We start from the raw sequence: 17,058 nt of genomic DNA, 5'->3' as shown, positions 1-17,058 counted from the left end.
TGTTGTGTCAATATTGCATTTTTTATTACTGAATAGTATTCCACTGTGTGGATATACCTCTATTTGTGTATCTATTCACCTGTTGATGGACATTTGGATTGTTTCCAGTTTTCAGCTATTAGAAATAAGCTTTTATGAATATTCTTGTATACATCTTTATATGGTCAGATGCCTTCATTTATCTTGGGTAAATATAATGGCTGTATTTTTTAATCTCCTTATCTCTTGTGCTTAGCACATTATCTGGCATATAGTAGAGGCCCAGCAGTTATTGTCCTACGTAGTTGTTGGACTTTTCCTACATTTCTTTGGTAATTAATAGGTAAGACTAACTTACTTTTAAAAATAGCTACTTAAAATATTATTTTATTTCAAGAGAAAGAGTAGTTAGGCCATTATCCTGTTTCTCTGTGTGTTCTGATATTTTATGCACTATACTCGAGCTTATTTGTTTACTCCTATATTTTTTGAGTTCTTGGAATATTTTCTGAATTCCTCAATGGAGAAAGTGAAGAAATACTAGTATGTTTCCTAAAGAAATAATGTAAAAGCCAGTAACATCTTCAAAATTAAATCCTTTTTTCTGGGGCGCCTGGGTGGCACAGCGGTCAAGCGTCTGCCTTCGGCTCAGGGCGTGATCCCGGCGTTATGGGATCGAGCCCCACATCAGGCTCCTCCGCTATGAGCCTGCTTCTTCCTTTCCCACTCCCCCTGCTTGTGTTCCCTCTCTTGCTGGCTGTCTCTCTCTCTGTCGAATAAATAAATAAAATCGTAAAAAAAAAAGAAATCTATAAGAAAAAATAAATAAATCCTTTTTTCTTATTGTATTCTGTAACAAAATTAGACTATATGTGGGGAAAGAAAGAGTTCAGTGCTGAAAAATTTTAGAAATCTTATTTTTAAAGGCAAAAAATATTCTAAAATAAGCTTCTTTTAGTGATTACGATAGGCCAGATATTGTGCTGAGTGCTTTATGAGCATATCACAATTAATCCTCATGATAATCTAGGTTGAGTTATTTTAATATCTCTATTTTACAGAAGAGGACACGGAGACTAAAAGAAGTTGGTTAATTTGCATGGGGCCATGAGCCCTGCATTTAAACACAGGTCTGCCTGACACGGAAGCTGTGCTCTCAACCATTATGTTGCATTGGCTGTGTTATGTCAAAACATTGACAGTACTCAACATCTTGTAGCATGGTCAGTGAGTTAATAAAGAGGTTCTAGCAGGAGTCTCAGTTGTTGCACACATTATTTACATAAATTTCCCTGGAAGTTGATGGACTTGACAAGTTTCTTCCCTAATAACTTCTGGCTTTATTTTATTGTAAAGATTTATTTAGTTATTTTTTAGGGAGAGAGAGAGCGTGCAAACGGGTGCGCAAGCGGGAGGGGGAGGAGGGGCGGGCAGAGGGAGAGAAACAGACTCCCTCTTGAGCGTGGAGCCCCATGTAGGTTTCCATCTCACCACCCTGAGATCATGACCTGAACCGAAATCAAGAGTGGGACACTTAGACTGAGCCACCCAGGCACCCCATAACTTCTGACTTTATATCTAAAGCCACTTTTTATACTCTTCTCATCACTGGCATCGGCCAGTCTGTTTCTGATCATCTTCTACGCAGAGTTCTCAGGTAGACAGAAATATCCAGTCCCTTTTTCTCTAGCAGTGGAACCTCCACATTGTCTCTGGAACTTATGGCTGTCTGGCACCCTGCAGATCCAACAGACCCAAGATAATGCTTTCTCTGTGATGACTCTTCTATTTCTTGCCCGAAATTTAAAATAAGTATTGGCTGAGAGCCCTCATTTGTCCTGGTAGGGCATCAGAAATGGTGTGTGTGTGCATGTGTGTATGTGTCTTATTCACTATCTAGATTATAAGGTCTCTGCAGGTGGGAAGTATATTCCGTATCCCATATTTCCTAGTTCTTGCTAAAAAGGCTTCTGACATCACTCTAGCTGGAAATCCTGGAGTAAGGAATCTGAAGTATTAAGTAGCTGAGATGTGGGATTTTCTTATTCTAGAAGGTATTTTAAAAGGTAGCTAACTGCTGTAACATGCAATCCCTCGAAACCCAATGCCTTAACACAATAGGTTTATTTCTTACTTACATTACATACAACTACCCTCCACTTTTGATTCAGGGATCTAAGCACCTTCTATATTGGCTCTGTTGTCTTTTTTGTTTGTATTTAAGAACAGCTTTATTGAGATATAATTCACCTACTTAAATTCTTTAATTCAGTGATTTTTAGTAGGTTCACAGTGTTGTGCAACTATCACTGCAATCAATTTTAGAACATATTCATCAACCCAAAAAGAAATCTTTTTTAAAAAGATTTATTTATTTATTATTTGAGAAAGAGAGAGAGAAAGAGAGAGCGTAAGCATGCCGGGGTGAGGGGCAGAGGGAGAGGGAGAGAGAATCTCAAGAAGGCTCCTGGCTGAGCATGGAGCCAGATGCAGGGCTCGAGCCCAGGACCCTGAGATCATGACCAGAGCCAGAATCAAGAGTCAGATGCTTAACCAACTGAGCCACCCAGGTGCCTCCTCAAAAAGAAATTTTATACCCATTAGCACTCCATTGTCTTGTGGTCTTCTGAATCTTCCACTGGAATTCCTCATCCAAGTGGATCACAAAGGAGGACATGGACCATGGAGGATGGTATGTAAGGTTTTAGAGGACAGAAAGTGGTCTTACATCACTTCCACCTACACTCCCTGGGCTAGAATTCATTCTTGTGCCCTCGCCTAAATGCATGATGATGAGAAAATGCAGTGGAGCTGGGCACCCAGGAAGAAGAAAACGTGGCAATCCGAGCTCATTGGCATTGTCTCTGCTTTAAGGGATTTGTAATCTTTGGATTGGATTTATTAAGTCTGGAATTCCTTGAATTTGGAAGTCTGTTACATGAAATTTATGAAGCATCCATATACATTTATTTCTACCTAACTCATTCAAAGTTTTACTAATTTAAATAATTATACTAGGTAAATCCTTTTTACACTTACTTCAAAACACATATGTTAGTAAGTTTGCTTTCAACTGTGATAAACATATCTGGCAATAGTTTTAAGTGTTTTTGGGCCGCAAAGGGGATTTGGGGAGAGCGTTGCTAGAAGTATAGAAAAGCCCTAAGACGGAATGGCTACTCAAGAAAAAACGTTTTAAATACAGTGAGAAAAGCATCTCCAGAAACCTTATGATTGTCTGCATTAGCATTATCTTACGTGAAGATTGTTCTGTGAGTTCAGAAATGGAATTTTCTGCCCTCAGATTCCTTATAATTTATAGGAGTTTTTCAGCATCCTGTTTTTATGCTGGATATTATGTTAAAAACCATAATTGAACCATGTTTATGTAACTGCTGGCTTCTTTATGTAAAAGTGATGGGGTATTTCTTATTGTTGTTTTGGGGGTTATTTTTTTGTAGTGTAAAAGCACTCTACAAAATGTAAAGCACCTATGTCAATTATTATTAAAAGTTGTGGAAAGGGAGGAAAAAATGTTAGGATGCCAAGTTTTTGTTTTTACTTTCTTTCACTTGTCACTAGAATTCAGCCCTTGGTCAAGAGGGGGCATGTTATCATATAACCATCAAGTTGGAAACGCCTTTAAATTTTATGTATTCCACTTCTCCTGATGCCAGAGAAGTCTACATCAAAATTGTTCTCAATATCCACAAAAAACCCTGCCAAACCCATCCTGAGGACTTCCTTGTTTCTCGTGATTAATGTGTCCTGCTGCACTTAGGCCCATTCTTTGAACTGGGTCCTGACTGGAAAGGGAAAAGAACTACCCTCATGAATAAAATAGGCCTTTGGCTCTTTGGAGGTTTTCAGTAGACTGCGTCATTTTCTTTCCTTTCAAGAGTTGACTGGAACTCTTAGCTCTGTAGTATTGACCCATCTGAACTTCCATTATAAACAATTATTGTTCTTCTCCTTAACCTTAGCAAATATCTGGTCATAAACTCCTTAAGACCAAGATATGTTGAACTCGTGTATCTCCGTCATGGTTCTTTGGTATCCGGGCCTTGCCGGTGATAAGGGGAAGTGGAAATCCACCTTGATGAACATGGATGAATGAAGGAACTGTCCTGATGCGATGCAATGAATGTTAACAGCAGCTTTAGTGCTACCCACCTGCCGAGGACTGCGGGTTCTAGGAATTTTAAATTTTGTGTTCTTAATTTGATGGCAGTATTTTATACAACTCCCCCAGCAATATAACCTGTGTGTACATACATATGTATGATATTACATGTTAAATGTATGGGTACACACACACACACACACACACACACATACTTTTTGTCTATATTTTTTGGGTAGTTCCTTGTCACTGAATGTGCCATATCATCAGCCCATCTTTGGGTTTATATCTATGACGTTTTAATTGTTGTGGCCTATTGAGAAAGAACAGTGGCTGATTGAACACTAAGCAATACAGTAGTGCCAAATGGAGGCCCAATGCAAAGATGGTGCCGTGTGTACAAAAGTAGAGGTTCCCCGTCGTTGAAATTGAGAGAAAGGGTGGAAGTGGTTGTCACATGGCCCGCAGTAATGCAAGCTTGTAGGTGCTAAAAGAACTGGCTTCAGAGCCGAGATTCAACTCCAGCAAACACCCATCCATCACATTCAAGGAATGTTTATTTAAATCTTATTTTTTGAGTAGTTTTGTTTGTAGTTAATTTGTGAACTAGCTTTGGTCTTCTGGGTATTAAGGGCTGTAAACATAAGAATTTCCACTTTATGTGTGTCCTTAGTTAAGTGATACCAAGTTACTCAAGTGTGTGTGACACTTAGGAATTCAAGATTGGGATTAGACAAGAGTTCAAATCCTGGTTTATTGTGTGACTTTGGCAGTTAATTATACCCTTTCGGTCTTGATTTCTTCATCTGGTAAATGGAATGACAACAGTTCTCATATAATGCTGTGAAGATTCATTGAGTCATCTGTGGGAAGAGGTTCACACAGTGCCTGATTGATAGTGAGTGCTCTACAAGTGTTAGATTTTGACATAAGATCATTTTTATTTTTTATAATAAGAGTCCAAAGATATTCCAGCTTGAGAGACCTGGAGTCAGATAAATGCTTTAGTGTTTTTGAGAGCTCTGGGTTCAACTGTGGCTCAGCCTCTTAGCCAATCTTGTAACTGCTCATATGATCTGTTTCATAACAACTTCCCAGGGTTGTTGTGAAAACTAATAATTAATAGTAAATGCTGCATTTAGGGAGTGACTTCATATACCAGACACTGTGCTAAATACCTGTGTGCGTTATCTTTATTTCTGCTAGGAGCTTAGCAGAGTGTCCTATTCCTACAGACAAGGGAACTGAGAGGGAGGGGACAGAGCTTGCCCTAGGCCATACAACTTTAGGTGGCAAAGCAGAGGCTGGACTCAGGGTCTCCCTATTTCCACGGCTCCAGCCCCCTTCCTGAGATCTTATTGCAATGCAAGGGTGATCCATCCAGCAAATTTCTTCTGTGGCATGCAGCCGGGAATAGCCACAGTAGGGTTAAAAGCTGTGATGGGGAAAAGGGGAGAGATCATTTGCAATATCGGAGGAAAATTATGCCTAATGGGAGTTGCCTAATGGGGGCTCAGAGACCTGATGAGTAGGGTGTAGAAGGAGGACACAGGGTGTCCTGAAGATAAATGGCTGACTTCCCAAATTTACCTGGGGCCAGCCCTGAGTGCTTGTATACATTTAGAAAAAATGTTATTTCATTAATTTAGGATTGATACTGATATTCTTAAAACACTGAGTATCTGGAAATTAAAGGAAAACAGGGTACCTTGAAAGACTTGCTGGGAGACAGGATCTCTTGCATTTACTTCCCAGTTCTGCCATTCAGTCGCTATGTAGTTTTAAGCAAGTTATAGTTCATCTCTAGATCTAGTTTCCCCGTTCGTGATAGTTTAGAAATGTGTAAAATGGCTATTACACAACTCATTTTCAAGCTTGGTAAAGTATATAGAGGATATGCAAGAGGAGAGATATGTATCCTGTGTTACACACACACATACACACACACATGCACACACACACATGCACACACACCCACACACAGAGTGTCATGCATACTTCTTTGCAGACTGGCTCAGGACACTGTTTAATAAACATCTGCTAAGTGCCAGGTAGATTTTTCAGCTTGGATGATTCAAATATGAGTAAGGTGAGGTCTTGGCTTAATTGTGATTTTCAGTTTGGTGGGCAGGGTGAAGGCTGTAGAAATAAAAGGGAAACTTCACATGAAACATGTAATGACCTTGCATATTTCTCCTTGGGCCACAATAGTAACAATAATGTATAGCATACTTCAGTAATCATGAACTAATGTTCTTATTGAAGAAATGATAAATAGTCTGAATGGAGAAAAAAACTATATGTTCTATGTGCCTTCTCATTGTTAACTCTAGTTCACCAGAGTGCAAAGACCAGGTGTTAAGAGGGCAGGCACATGGCTCTTTCAGTAACTCCTAGGGTTCCCTGTGGCAAGTTTCTTCCTCGACCTTGCCTGACCTCCTAGGGTTCCCTGAGGTGTGGCTAGAATAAGGTTCTACTCTATACACAACATATGTGTTGAGAGAAGCAGAATTCTCTTTACTATAAAGAAAGTGATAAGCATTGCTGAGTACGAGCCTCATATTGTCAATTCCCTCCAAACATTTCCAGTGGGTTGTCCAATAGTCAACTCAAAACACATTTCCCAACATTGTCTCAAACCTGATTCTTCTGTGTTCTTTATGGTGATTCATGGTGTTGGTGCCTGCTGGTCACTCAGACTCAAAATCCCTGAGGTTTCCTAACTCCTTCCTCTCTCTTAATCCCCACATCTATCTAATTGATGCCAGAGTTCTGTGGACTCGCTCTTCTAATGTTCTGGCGTCCCTGCATTCCTCACCTGATTTACTGCCATTGACTGGGTTCATGACCTCATCATCCCTCACCTGAGCGACTGCAGCAGGCTCCTGGCTAGCCTCCCTGTCTCTAACCATTTGTCACCCTGCCATTAATAATTACCATTTCAAAAGCAAACCCCAGTATAGCACTCTTCCTTCCAAACTCCGAGGTCTGGCATATAGGCACCTTCCTAACTTGGTCCCAAAGAACCTTTTTGGTGTCATTTCCTACACTTCCCCTGAACCACTCTGAGCCACAGTGAATTTTCTTCTGTTCCCTAAATGAGTGCTTTGTTGCTTCTGCTGCCTGGATTTTTTCCTCTACTTTCTCTATAGGAAAACTCCTACTTATCCTTTAGAAACCAAATCAAAGTTGTACTTCCTCCCTGAAACTTCCTCAACTTCTCCAGGTCCAGTCACTGCCCCACTCCATAAACACCATGAGTTCACATGAGTTCATCATTATCTGATTCTGAATCATTCCCCTCTTCTCTTTCCACCCAATATATTATTGGGAACTCCTCTTAGGGATATCCTCAATCCCCTTCCATAACTTTGAAGGTACAGCACACAACACTGTGCTTGGTATCTGGTCAGTGTTTGTTGGTGGGAGATAAAATCATGCATGAGCAGCTTAAATTTGAACCTTTATCTGCAAACCCCATATTAGTACGGTACATGAATAGATTGTATGTCCCAGAACATGCATTTAGGGGGCATAAGTCAACCCAGGCTACAGGCCATCCTAAATTTTCCGGTATAGATTGACCTGCATTTAACAGCTGCATTTAATAGCAGGGGCAGGTGGTGGGTGGAGATGGGTATCTTGGAAACAGACCATATATAGCCTACTGTCCAAGGGCTAAGAGAGTGGACAGGTGATAAATGACCCCCGAGAGCAATGTTGGGAAAACTCCATGATGTCAACAGTGATATTCTCCAGGGTTGGGAGATTAAGGGTCATTTGATTCTCTTTGTGCTCTTAGTATTTACTAAGGCTTCTACAGTGAACATGTGTGCCTTGTTAATAGGGGGATGGTGCTCTGGCAATTCCTTCCACCCATTACCTGGCACAGACCCCAAGAGCACGGTGGGTGGCCCTGTCTGACCTCTTCACACTGTGCAGCAGGTCCTTTACAAGCTGCCTCGCTCCTCTTTCCATCCTTCCTCCTGCACCCTGTGCTGCAGGCACACTGGGGTTTTTGCTATTATTTATTTTATGTAGCCAACACTTTCAGATAGCATATTCTAGGCCAGACACTATTCCAAGCACTTGGCAAATACTAACTCATTGAGTTCTCACAGCTGCTATTATTCCTGTTTTACATATGAGGCAACCAAGGTCGTTCAGGATAGTGTTTTTCTTCCTATGTGCTGTTTACCCCTTCCCTGTCATGTGCCGTTCAGTCCCTCCCTGTCACGTATCAGAATTTCTGTCTAGAATTGGCATGTAAGCTTCAGTTCCTCTGTGTCCATGAGCACTTTTTTTATGTACTGTACTTACAACATTGTATCATAAATACTGTCTGTCTTGGCCAAGTTACTTAGTTTTAGTTCCTTCCTCTGTACAATGTGTCTGGTCATGTTTACCTCCCAGAGTTTGTGAGGATTAAATGGCGTAGCAGTTGGGCTCTGTGCTCAGGAAGTGAGCTTCCCTGATCTTGACCGTGTGTTCCTTGATACAGTTGCTGACACAGGACAGGTGTTGTCTGAGGGGCACTGAAGGCAAGGGAGAGTAGGAAAAACCAGGATGACCTGAAGTCAAGGCCACTCAGGGAGAAGAGGGTGGTGGCACTTTCAAATGTTTCATAAAGGTGTGAGTGGGTGACCATTGAGCAAAGACTGTTGGGTTTGCTCGCTGGTGATGTTTTTGAGACCGGCTTAGCAGGCTGTGGTGAGGTGGAGGTAGGCGGCAGTGGCTAAGGAGGAGGAGTGGGCGGGAAGGAAAAAAAGGCTGAGGATGTAATCGTCTTCTCCTTCAGGAAGGGAAGAGGAAAGTGAGGGCAATAGCAGCACCAGAAGAAGCGTTCTTGGTATGGATGGGAGAGGCCCGAATGTGTCTATAGGTAGAAAGAAGTTCCTCAGAGAAGCATGGCTGGGGAGAATGTTCTTCTCTCTACCCTGGCTGAGGCTTAGTCCATGCTCAGAATACTTGTTCCCCCCGCCCCTTGGGGACTTAGCTCCGTTAATGCTGTTACATGTTCGCAGCTGGGGTATCCCAGGGTCCACTGGGCTTTGGGGTCAGTTGGGGTTCTTGATGAATATATTTAACCTGTCTGAGCTACAGTTTCCTTAACTTATCCAAGAGACAGGATGAGAGAGAAGAAAAAAAGATAAATCTTGGAATGCTTTTGATCTCCAGAGGGAAGAAGTTGGAGGGTGTGCTCGTGGGACAGCTGCTCTCTTCTCCCTAAAGAAGTGAGGGAGCTCGTCTGTTGGGGTGAAGGGAATGGGAAGGGTTTGTAGTTCTTTTTTTTTTTTTTTTAAGATTTTATTTATTTATTTAACAGACATAGAGACAGCCAGCGAGAGAGGGAACACAAGCAGGGGGAGTGGGAGAGGAAGAAGCAGGCTCACAGCAGAGGAGCCTGATGTGGGGCTCGATCCCAGAATGCAGGGATCACGCCCTGAGCCGAAGGCAGACGCTTAACCGCTGTGCCACCCAGGTGCCCCAGGGTTTGTAGTTCTGATAAGACTGGTGCTCTCCATGGACGCCACCAGGTTCTCTCCGTGAGAGACAGACAAAGGAGATGAGGACCAGCACTCAAGGCCTGGGGAAGCACAGAGAACAAAATTAGGGTTATCATTGACTTTCTGCAACCAGGTATGAAGGAATAGGGAGGGTGTGGATAGAACTGGTCACTGACAAAATTGTCAAGGGATATATGGGATTCGTGCAGGGGTTGGGGGAGAGAGGGAAGAGAGAGAAAGAGGATACTATGGTGAAATGACCTCCAGAATAATCTAGTCAGCTCAGATGGGAGTTGGTGGTCTGGGAGAGTGGGGTGGTCTGGGAGAGTGGGCCGGTCTGCAAGTCTTATGGTGACAGTAAAAATGCAGAGCAGGTTCCTGGAAGCAGGATAGGGGGCCCAAAGGTTGTGACCAGAGGACAATTTTAGAATATTCAATGAAGCAATTTTGAATGACCAGTGCCAGGGAGTGGCTGGGGCACCCCAAATATTGCAGTTTTCTTCATTTCCCTACTTTTCATTCTGTTCTTTATCATATGAATATCTACCTGTCCTCTTCCCAAAGGTAACTTAAGTCTTTATACAGCTTTTTGTGTGGATTCAGTAAACATTTTTTATTTCTACATTGTGTTTGTAATAGTTTTTAATGGGTGTATTTTATCAACTTCTGTTTGCACATGCTACTTTGTATTGTTTCTGTTTATTTCTGAAGAATAGATATGAGATTACTATGCTTCAGGGTAGAGGGAGGTCCTGGTATGTCCTTAGTTAATTGCTGCAGGCAGAATTGCACTGAGCAGAAAGAGAGAGGGCAGTAGAGAAGTAGAGTAGAACACCAACAATAGAATCGGAATGGAAGTTTTATGTGAGTACCGTAAGTCCACCTCACATCCTCCTGAGTTGCATGTGTTGCAGGAGAAAAAGTAATTGGCTAGAGTTTGCATCTGTGTTCAAGCACCTGGAGTTTAGTTTTTTTTAAGGTTTATTTATTATTTTTATTTATTTGAGAGAGAGAGAGAGAGAGAGCAAGCAGGGGGGCGGGGGCAGAGGGAAAGGGAGAGGGAAAGAATCTCAAGCAGACTCCATGCTGAACATGGAGCCCAATGTGGGGCTTCATCTCACAATTCCGAGATCATGACTTGAGCTGAAACCGAGAGTAAGACGTGTACTGACTGAGCCACCTCGATGCCCCTCAAGTACCTGGAATTTGCTTGGTTTGGTCTTTGATGCTCTTTTGGCGGAGGGTAGGGGGTGGGGGGGGGATGGAGTGCTGTCATCAAGATGTTGAAGAAGTTGAAAAGATATATGTCTGAAAGGGAAAGGTGACAATAAAAGGGAGTCCATTTCTGGTTCTAGAGTGTTTTAGGGGCAAGGATAGGAAAATTTCATCTTTAGAAATAAACAGAAATAATTATTTTTATATAATACTATTTTATTACAATTTCACAATGTTAGTATTTTGAACAGTTTTGACAATAAATGGAAATGTAATTTAGGTAATTATTAAGAAAATTATAATATTTTAAATCAGTGATTTCATTAACAAATATTTCTATTAATAACATTTTTTCTTGTTATGATTGAGATGGTTCTCCCTTTGTTTTTCTTTTAACAGAAAAAATACAGAAAGGGATTTATTGATGTTTCAAAAATCAAGTGTGTGGAAATAGTGAAGAATGATGAGGGTGTTATTCCCTGCCAAAATAAATATCCATTTCAGGTAAGCTGGCATGATTTTTTTTGCCACAGTATAATTCTGGGCGTTTAGTCATGCTTACTATTTGACATTACAGTTTCCTGCCATTGCTTTGTTGGTTGATAAAAAAATTTTTTTTTCAGCTTTAGTGAGGTGCGATTGACACATAGGAATTGTGTATCCTTAAGGTATACACTTGATGTTTTGATATATGTATACATTGTGAAATGATCGCAATTGGGCCGATTAATGTATCCATCACTTCACATAATTACCATTTGCTTTCTCTTTTCCTTTCCTTTCCTTTTTTCTCTCCTCTCCTTTCCTTTCCTCTCCTGTTTCTTCCCCTCACCCCTCCCTTCTCCTCCCCTCCCCTCTCCTTTTCTCTCCTCCCTGTGTGTGAGCACTTAAGCCCTACCCTCTTAGCAAATTTCAAGTATATGATACAGTACTGTTAACTGTAGTCACCAGGCTGTACATTAGATTTCCAGAACTCATTCATGTTGCTTAACTGAAACTTTGTACCCTCTGACCAACATCTCCCCACTTAAATCTCCTCCCTGTCCCTGGCAACCACCACTCTCTCTATTCTCTGCTTCTATGAATTCGACTATTTGAGATTCCACAGAGAGTGAGGTCATGCAGTATTTGTCTTTCTGTGTCAGAAGGGAGGTTTCTAGCCTTGTGTATCTTTTTAGCCAGTCAAGATGTTTCTGCCTTGTGACTATGATCAAAGGTAAAGTGACAGACCAAAGACAAAATTCTTGGTTTGGTTTCCCAGGCTGAATTTTATTACTAATATTAAAAATACTAAGAATAGGGGTGCCTGGGTGGCATAGCGGTTAAGCGTCTGCCTTCGGCTCAGGGCGTAATCCCGGCGTTATGGGATCGAGCCCCACATCAGGCTCCTCCGCTATGAGCCTGCTTCTTCCTCTCCCACTCCCCCTGCTTGTGTTCCCTCTCTCGCTGGCTGTCTCTATCTCTGTCAAATAAATAAATAAAATCTTTAAAAAAAAATACTAAGAATAAGACTTTAATTGCTCGCTAGGAGTTACCTCTAAAAGAAGCACTGTGGCTCACGGTTTGGGCTCCGAAGTCAGGATCCTGGTTTCCTGGATTACCAGCCAGATGAGATGGGCAGGTTACGTAGCACAACATTAGGGGGCACCATGCGCAGTGTGTTCCGTACGAATGGTGCCTTCTGGACTTACACAGGAGTGGAAGGGCTGGGGATCAGCCTTAGCCGCCTCCTCTGTAAAATGTAAATGCGGCTGCCTTCATGGTAGGATTAACCGATTAATGTCTGTAAAGCACATAGTATAGGGTTGGGATAGTGTTTAATAAAGTTAGCCACTGTCATTATTTATAGTGGCAAAAAGCAGGGATAGCAGTGATGCTGACAAAGTAGTCCATTCATGTAAAATATTAATCAGAAAAATGCTACATTAGAGTAATCCCTGCTACACCAAGTTTACTTAAGGATCTTCAGTTAATTAGATTGTAAGAAATAAGATTAGTAAGCATCTTGGCCTCCGTATATTTTTTTCTTCTAGGAAAACACAATCCTTTGCAAAATGTGTATCCCACTTGATGTAGACATGAAGAAATAGATCTGCTTTTGTAAGAAAGGATTGTAGATTCTTTGGATCCAAAGTGATTGACTTTTATTTGATCATTTCAGAATCATTTATAGATGCCTCTGGTACCAAGCGCTCTGTGCTAGGTAGATGTGCGTGTCTACGTATTTCTCACCTATTCCGTCTTTTGTTTTGTTTTAGGTTGTCCATGATGCTAACACACTTTACATTTTTGCACCCAGTGCACAAAGCAGGGACCGGTGGGTGAAGAAGTTAAAAGAAGGTAAAACTCATAATGAAATATTAACTGTACATAATTTTAGGATACAACATTGTTATCACTAGAAGAGAAATATGGCTAATGTATCTTGCATTTATAATCTTTTAATCTACAATAAGTGTTTCTCTGAGGACACTGCTGTTGTGAAACATGTTGAAGACAACTTCCTTTTTTATAATCTGATTTCTTCTAGTGGTATACGCATGGTTTCTAAAAAATGCACGCTTTCATTTAATGCCTAATACATTTAAAGATGAGAAAGCCCTGGGCTTTTATGATAACAGGATTTTATTTTCTAAGAAATGGCCTGTGTAGTCAACATTTGGTGTGGATGATGACTCGTGCGTAGAGCGTCTCAATGGGTCATTTGTACCATGCAGTCTTCATCCCTTCTTCTGCAGAACAGAATGGTGTGGGCTGACTCGTGTGTTTATCCATCACGGCACAGCAGAGGTCCCTTCTGCTAACAAGGGTGCTTCATCAAAATAAGAAGGTGAAAGAGAACCATATGGATTTTCTGAATGCTGGGTTGTATGATGTGATGAAGGTGTTTTCATAATAAACATAGCATCTGAGAAATAAAGAATGATCGACAGTGTTACCTACAAAACGTCCTGTCATCTATTTTATCTCACTAATAATTTAATGTGTCTATTAATTACAGAAATAAAGAACAACAATAATATTATGATTAAATATCATCCTAAATTTTGGGCAGACGGAAGTTATCAGTGTTGCAGACAGACTGAAAAATTAGCACCTGGATGCGAAAAATATAACCTTTTTGAGAGTAGTAAGTGTTTATTTTATTTTATAATTATGTTATGTACCGGATAGACGTACTGTTGGTATGGTGTGAAAGTGACTTGGTTTTGATTTTGATGTTGGTTAACTATGACCTTTACACCTTCTAGCACTGTGTAAATGTAGGGTGGGCGTATTTTGTGTGAATAATTATGTTTATTTAGCAGTGGGGCCAGCTCGTGGAATCAAAAGGTCTATTTTCAAGAGCTTTTATCACAGTATGGAAGCCTGCTCAAAATGACTCTATTAAAAGCATGAGCTTAATGTGGCACTATCAGCAGCTTTTTTCTTTTCAGCTTTATTGAGGTATAATTGGCAAATAAAATTGTAAGGTGTTTAAAGTGTACAGTGTGATGATTTGGTATACTTACGCACTGTGAAAGGATTCTTCCCATGGAGTTAGTTAAGACATCCATTACCTCACATGTTTACCTTCGTGTGTGTGTGTGAGAATATTTAAGTTCTCTCTTAGGCATTTTCAGTTACACATTACAGTGTTATCAGTCGGAGTCACCACGGTATACATTAGCCCTCAGGCTTTATTCATCTTGTGAGTAGAAATTTGTACCCTCTGCCGACATCTCTATCTCCCTGCCCCCAACGTCCAACTCCTGGCAACCACTTTTTCTCCTCTCCGTTACTATGAGTTCGACTTTTCTTTTTAGTTTAAATTCTATATGTAAGTGATACCATGTGGTATTCATCTTTTTATCTGCCTGGCTTATTTCACTTAGTACAATGCCCTCCAGGTTCATCCGTGTTGTTGCACATGGCAGGATTTCCTTCTTTTTAAAGGCAGGATAATATTCCATTTTATATATATATCACACACTACATTTTCTTTATCCGTTCATCTGTTGATGGACATTTAAGTTGTTTTCATACCTTGGCTATTGTGAATAATGCTGCTGTGAATATGGAAGTGCAGCTCTCTCTTCAAGGTACTGCTTTCCTTCCCTCCGTGTATATACCCGGAAGTGGGATTGCTGAGTCATATGGTAGATCTATTTTTAATTTCTTGAGGAACTTCCATACTGTGTTCCACAGTGGTTGCATTCCCAGCAACAGTGCATGAGGCTTCCCTTTTCTCCACACCCTCCCAGCATTTGTTACATCTTGTGTTTTTGATAAGTCATTTGGACAAGTATGAGGTGATATCTCATTGTGGTTTTGATTTGCATTTTCCTGATGATGAGTGATATTGATCCCCTCTTAATGTACCTGTTGGCCATCTGAATGTCTTCTTTGGAAACGTGTCTAATCAGGTCCTTTGCAACATTTTTAATTGCGTTATTTCAGTTTTTTGGCTATTGATTATATGAATTCCTTCTATATTTTGGATATTAACCCCTTATCAGATATGTGATTTGTAAGTCTTTTCTCCTTCTCTAGAGGCTGCCTTTTCATTTTGTTGATCGTTTCCTTTGCCAAGCGGAAGGTTTTTAGTTTGTTGTAGTCTCATTTGTTTACCAGGAATAAGACATGGCCCCAATCCCTCTGGCATTTATCATCTGTTCAGGAAGACAGAAAACAAACCAGCTTCGATAACATTTTAAATTCTTCTCTGAAAGAGTGATACAAGCAACATGCACCAGAGTGAGAGAGTCCAAGTGGATTTCTCATCTATGTGTTTTTCACGTTTTGTTAAAATTGTCAATCATTGGTAGATGGCATTTTGACCTGTTTTTGTTGTCATTTTCAGGTATAAAAAAAGCACTACCTCCAGCACCAGAAACAAAGAAGGTAGATGGTCTTTACCTTTTGTAAATATTTGCAGTTTAATAAGTTTATATTCATTCACATGATTCTGCCCCCTTTTCCCCACCATATCATATCAGAAAGAGATATGCTAAAGATTTTTTTTTGGTATCAAATAATATTAATTTAATTATACCAGAGATTAGCACTGGGGCCCTCTCTTCATCTGGCATTTTGCTTATATTTTGGCCTTAAGAATTGTAGAGAAAGTGTGGGACTTTAAAGGAATATTAAAGGACTATTTCAGTCTTAAGACCACAGTATTATGACAAAAAAGTGACTTCAGTGATTTAATGATATGCCTTTGAAGAGTGGGGTTTCTGGAAACAGAAACACATGTACTTGGGATCCACATAATACCCAATCCAGTGTGAATCTGGTACAAGTGACTTTGGGTGGATTACTTAAACCATTGTTTCCTGAGTTGTAAAATGGGAATTCTATACTCTATTTCATAGGATCAGTATTAAGAATAAATGAGAAAAAGTGTGTTAGGTACTAAGTGCATGCCTTGCACATAGTAGGCACAAAGAAGTACAAATTGCTCTGATTGAGAGGAGACCTGATAAAAGACTCAATCCCTAGTGGGCCTTTTCCCCTTTGCAGGCCATTAGAATGGTGGGTCCATCTCTAGTCCTCTGGTTTCTACTCATGTATTTTCCATAGCTGTCCCTGGAAGGCTAGCCCTGACACCGAGCAGAGGCTTTTTGATGTTTAAAGAGGGTTTTAGCTCATGTCCTATATTCTGAAACCGGTGAAAGGTCCAGTAGCCCCAATACCATCAAAGTCACGGGAGGGTTCCCCAGATTATATTAGGTAGACTTGAGGTTTCGGCTTTATTCTCTGGTGGTGCGTGAGTCATTTAGTGTTTTGCTTCACATCCAGTTTCAACAGAATGACTTCATTTTCGTATGTTATCTCCTTTTCTTAGCGAAGGCCTCCCCCACCAATTCCACCCGAAGAAGAAGACAATAGTGAAGAAATCGTTGTAGCCATGTATGATTTCCAAGCAACAGAGGCACATGATCTCAGATTAGAGAGAGGCAAAGAGTATATTATATTAGAAAAGAATGATGTTCATTGGTGGAGAGCAAGAGATAAATATGGGTAAGTGTTCCCTCTATGTATGACACACAGCAGGTGGGTGGGAGTTAAGTGCTGAGTGAGAAGAGGATCGTCTATAACTATCATGTAATGAGACTAGTTCAGTCAACAGTAAATGAAAGTACACATTATGACTTTGCAGTAACACGATGTATTCTTAGTAATGACTCAATAAATGTAAATGAATCAACCACTTCTTTCCAGAAATTAGAATGCATTACATTGGTCTCT

The 17,058-nt window shown here is 40.6% G+C and overlaps 1 protein-coding gene across 2 annotated transcripts in view; it reads left to right on the top strand.

Moving 5' to 3' along the window:
- Window positions 1-17,058, top strand: part of TEC (tec protein tyrosine kinase) — a 131,294-nt gene that overhangs the window by 88,118 nt on the left and 26,118 nt on the right. For both annotated transcript variants that reach the window (XM_026508848.4, XM_057309644.1), the window contains exons 3-7: window positions 11,224-11,328; window positions 13,083-13,164; window positions 13,826-13,954; window positions 15,668-15,708; window positions 16,655-16,830. In XM_026508848.4, coding sequence (XP_026364633.1) covers window positions 11,224-11,328; window positions 13,083-13,164; window positions 13,826-13,954; window positions 15,668-15,708; window positions 16,655-16,830 — 533 coding nt within the window. The remainder of the gene's footprint in view (window positions 1-11,223; window positions 11,329-13,082; window positions 13,165-13,825; window positions 13,955-15,667; window positions 15,709-16,654; window positions 16,831-17,058) is intronic.

Source organism: Ursus arctos, unplaced genomic scaffold (assembly GCF_023065955.2).
Source record: "Ursus arctos isolate Adak ecotype North America unplaced genomic scaffold, UrsArc2.0 scaffold_9, whole genome shotgun sequence".
In the NCBI taxonomy this organism is placed as follows: domain Eukaryota; kingdom Metazoa; phylum Chordata; class Mammalia; order Carnivora; family Ursidae; genus Ursus; species Ursus arctos.
This window is presented reverse-complemented; position numbering and strand designations above follow the sequence as displayed.